This window comes from Clupea harengus, chromosome 20 (assembly GCF_900700415.2).
Source record: "Clupea harengus chromosome 20, Ch_v2.0.2, whole genome shotgun sequence".
Lineage (NCBI taxonomy): Eukaryota > Metazoa > Chordata > Actinopteri > Clupeiformes > Clupeidae > Clupea > Clupea harengus.
Window position 1 is genome coordinate 13,930,993 of NC_045171.1, and position 2,500 is coordinate 13,933,492.

General features: G+C 46.7%; 1 protein-coding gene across 7 annotated transcripts in view; it reads right to left on the minus strand.

Moving 5' to 3' along the window:
- The window catches only part of LOC105893030 (A-kinase anchor protein 13), a 107,944-nt gene that overhangs the window by 73,569 nt on the left and 31,875 nt on the right, over positions 1-2,500 (minus strand). For all 7 annotated transcript variants that reach the window (XM_031587089.2, XM_031587090.2, XM_031587088.2 and 4 more), the window contains exon 5: positions 1-105. This exon is cut by the window's left edge and continues 79 nt beyond it. In XM_031587089.2, the coding sequence (XP_031442949.1) occupies positions 1-105 (105 nt within the window). The remainder of the gene's footprint in view (positions 106-2,500) is intronic.

Genomic DNA, 2,500 nt, shown 5'->3' on the forward strand with positions numbered 1-2,500 from the left:
GCGTGAGGGCCTCTAGCGCCCCCCGCTGTTGGAGCAGGAAAGAGGCAACGAGCAGGAGGCCACGCCGACCGGCGAAGTGCAGCAGAGTCTCCTGGGGCTCAGGCTCTGAGAGACAAAGACAAGGAGAGAATGAGTGTGTGTGTATATATGTGTGTGTGTATGTGTGTGTGTCTATACAAAAGAGGGACTGTGTATGTGTGTGTGTGTGTGTGCATGTGTGTGAAAGTGCGTGTGTGTGTGTTTGTGAGTGAGAGAGAGAGACTGTGAAAGTTAGAGAAAAGTGTTTGCTTGTGCGTGTGCGCGTGTATGTGTGTGTGTGTGTGTGGGTATATCTTGGAGTGTATGTGTGTGTGTGGGTATATCTTGGAGTGTATATATGTGTGTGTGTGGGTATATCTTGGAGTGTATGTGTGTGTGTAAGGTGCTGACCAGGCATCAAAGAGAGGACTTTAAAGCCCACATCATTGTCTATTCATGGTATTCATGTGTGAGCACTCACACACGCTGGGCACGACCAGCAGAGAAGCTGTGCAGAAAATACAGCTTTAACTCAGAGATAACACTGAGCCTGCACAGCTTAACACTATCACACACATATCACCGCACATTAACCACACAGCAAGACAGTAGCCACGCACACAAAACAACCGCACACACACATACACACACATACACATATAACCACACAAAAACCACACATATTCACACTCAAACACACAAAACACACACACACACAAAACCCACACATATCCACACAGATCGTCGCCTCTTTTTGCTCCCTGAACTTGACCAGCTTTGCAGAGGTTGGTCTCACAGACACACACACACACACACACACACACACACACACAACCAGACACACACACACACACACACACACACACACACACACACACACACACACACATCCCCAGGCAGGTTGTTTTTAGAAACCTCAAAGGCAACATCTAATTACTGAGTGTGTCATTAAATCTCTGGAGGCTTGTTGCCACCCCCCACATTGTGGCAGATTATCAGAGTATTTTAGTACCTTTAAAAGGCTGTGCTTGGCATTCCTGCTGTTATACACACAGAGACACACACAAACAATCACACACACGCACACACAATCACACACAGAAAAACACACAAAAAAATCACACACAGACACACACACACACAATCATACACATACACACACAAAATCATACACATATAAACAGCTTCGCTTAGCATTCCTGCCACCCTTAAGTCCCCCCCCCCTCCACAGACACACACACACAATTAACTTTACTTGATGTTATTGTACATTTACACATGTACATGCATACACACACACATACACACAGATACACACACACACACACACACACACACACACACAGACACAGACAGATGGCCTGGTTAGTGTTTGTTCTCAATTTCAATATTCTAACGTAGTGCCAAAATCATGCCTGCCCCTGCGAGACGACCTTCCTGTGTGTGTGTGTGTGTGTGTGTGTGTGTGTGTGTGATTGTCAGTGTGTACTAGAGCATTCCTCAAAGATCTGCTGTACCCATACAACACTACCCTCACACAAACCCTCCCTCCTGAGGAGGAGACTGATGAGCAGCATCCCCAGGGGCTGTCAACAGCAGTTGTGGAGGAGAAGATGCCGTGTGTTTCTTAAAATGGAGATAAGGCCACAACCTCCACCTTCCTCCACCCCACCCCCCTGCCAGCAGCAGCTCTTATCACACAATCTTCCCTCCTGTGGATGATTAGCGTCAGAGGCTTTTCATTGATGCTATCTGCCACAGACCAGAGATTAACCCTGAAGAGCAGGATGACTGGACTGGCTGGACCTCTAAGCTTCAAGACTATCCAATGTGTGTGTGTGTGTGTGTGTGTGTGTGTGTGTGTGTGTGTGTGTGTGTGTGTGTGTGTGTGTGTGTGAACAAACCTTTATCTGTTGCACAAAAACTCAGTTGCCTGTCAATCAAAAACCCCTTTCTATCTGAACTGTAATCTTGATAAAGAGCAGATAACCACCACAAGCCAGACAAACGTCTTCTCAAGCTGGGCACGCATCACGCGTCACACACAGCCAATCAGAGAGGGGTATCAGTGGAAAGCCACATGCCAAAGCCCTACTAAACAGCCGAGATGTTACTGCAGAGAATGGAATATGATGAGTCCCATCCACAGACACAGCCACACTGTCAGTATAATGGCAGGCGATGACGCAGGCTAAAAACTGATAACATTGCAGTATTTACACACCTTCATAAACCTACTGTGGTCAAGTCTGCTCTTTTTGCTGCGACTCGTGACAGGTAGTTTCTGTAATCTTATCGGAGAATTTTTCTTTAGGTTCTGACCCCAGTGCTGCTGAACCTGTAACACCTTGTAAACCCCATCCTTGATATGCCTCGGTGTGTCTGAGCGATAAACTATCTAAAAGTCTACATCCCCATCAACTTCTTGCTGCTCCACCTACACTCTGTGCTCTACTGTAATACCTGTACCCAGGTGAAATAC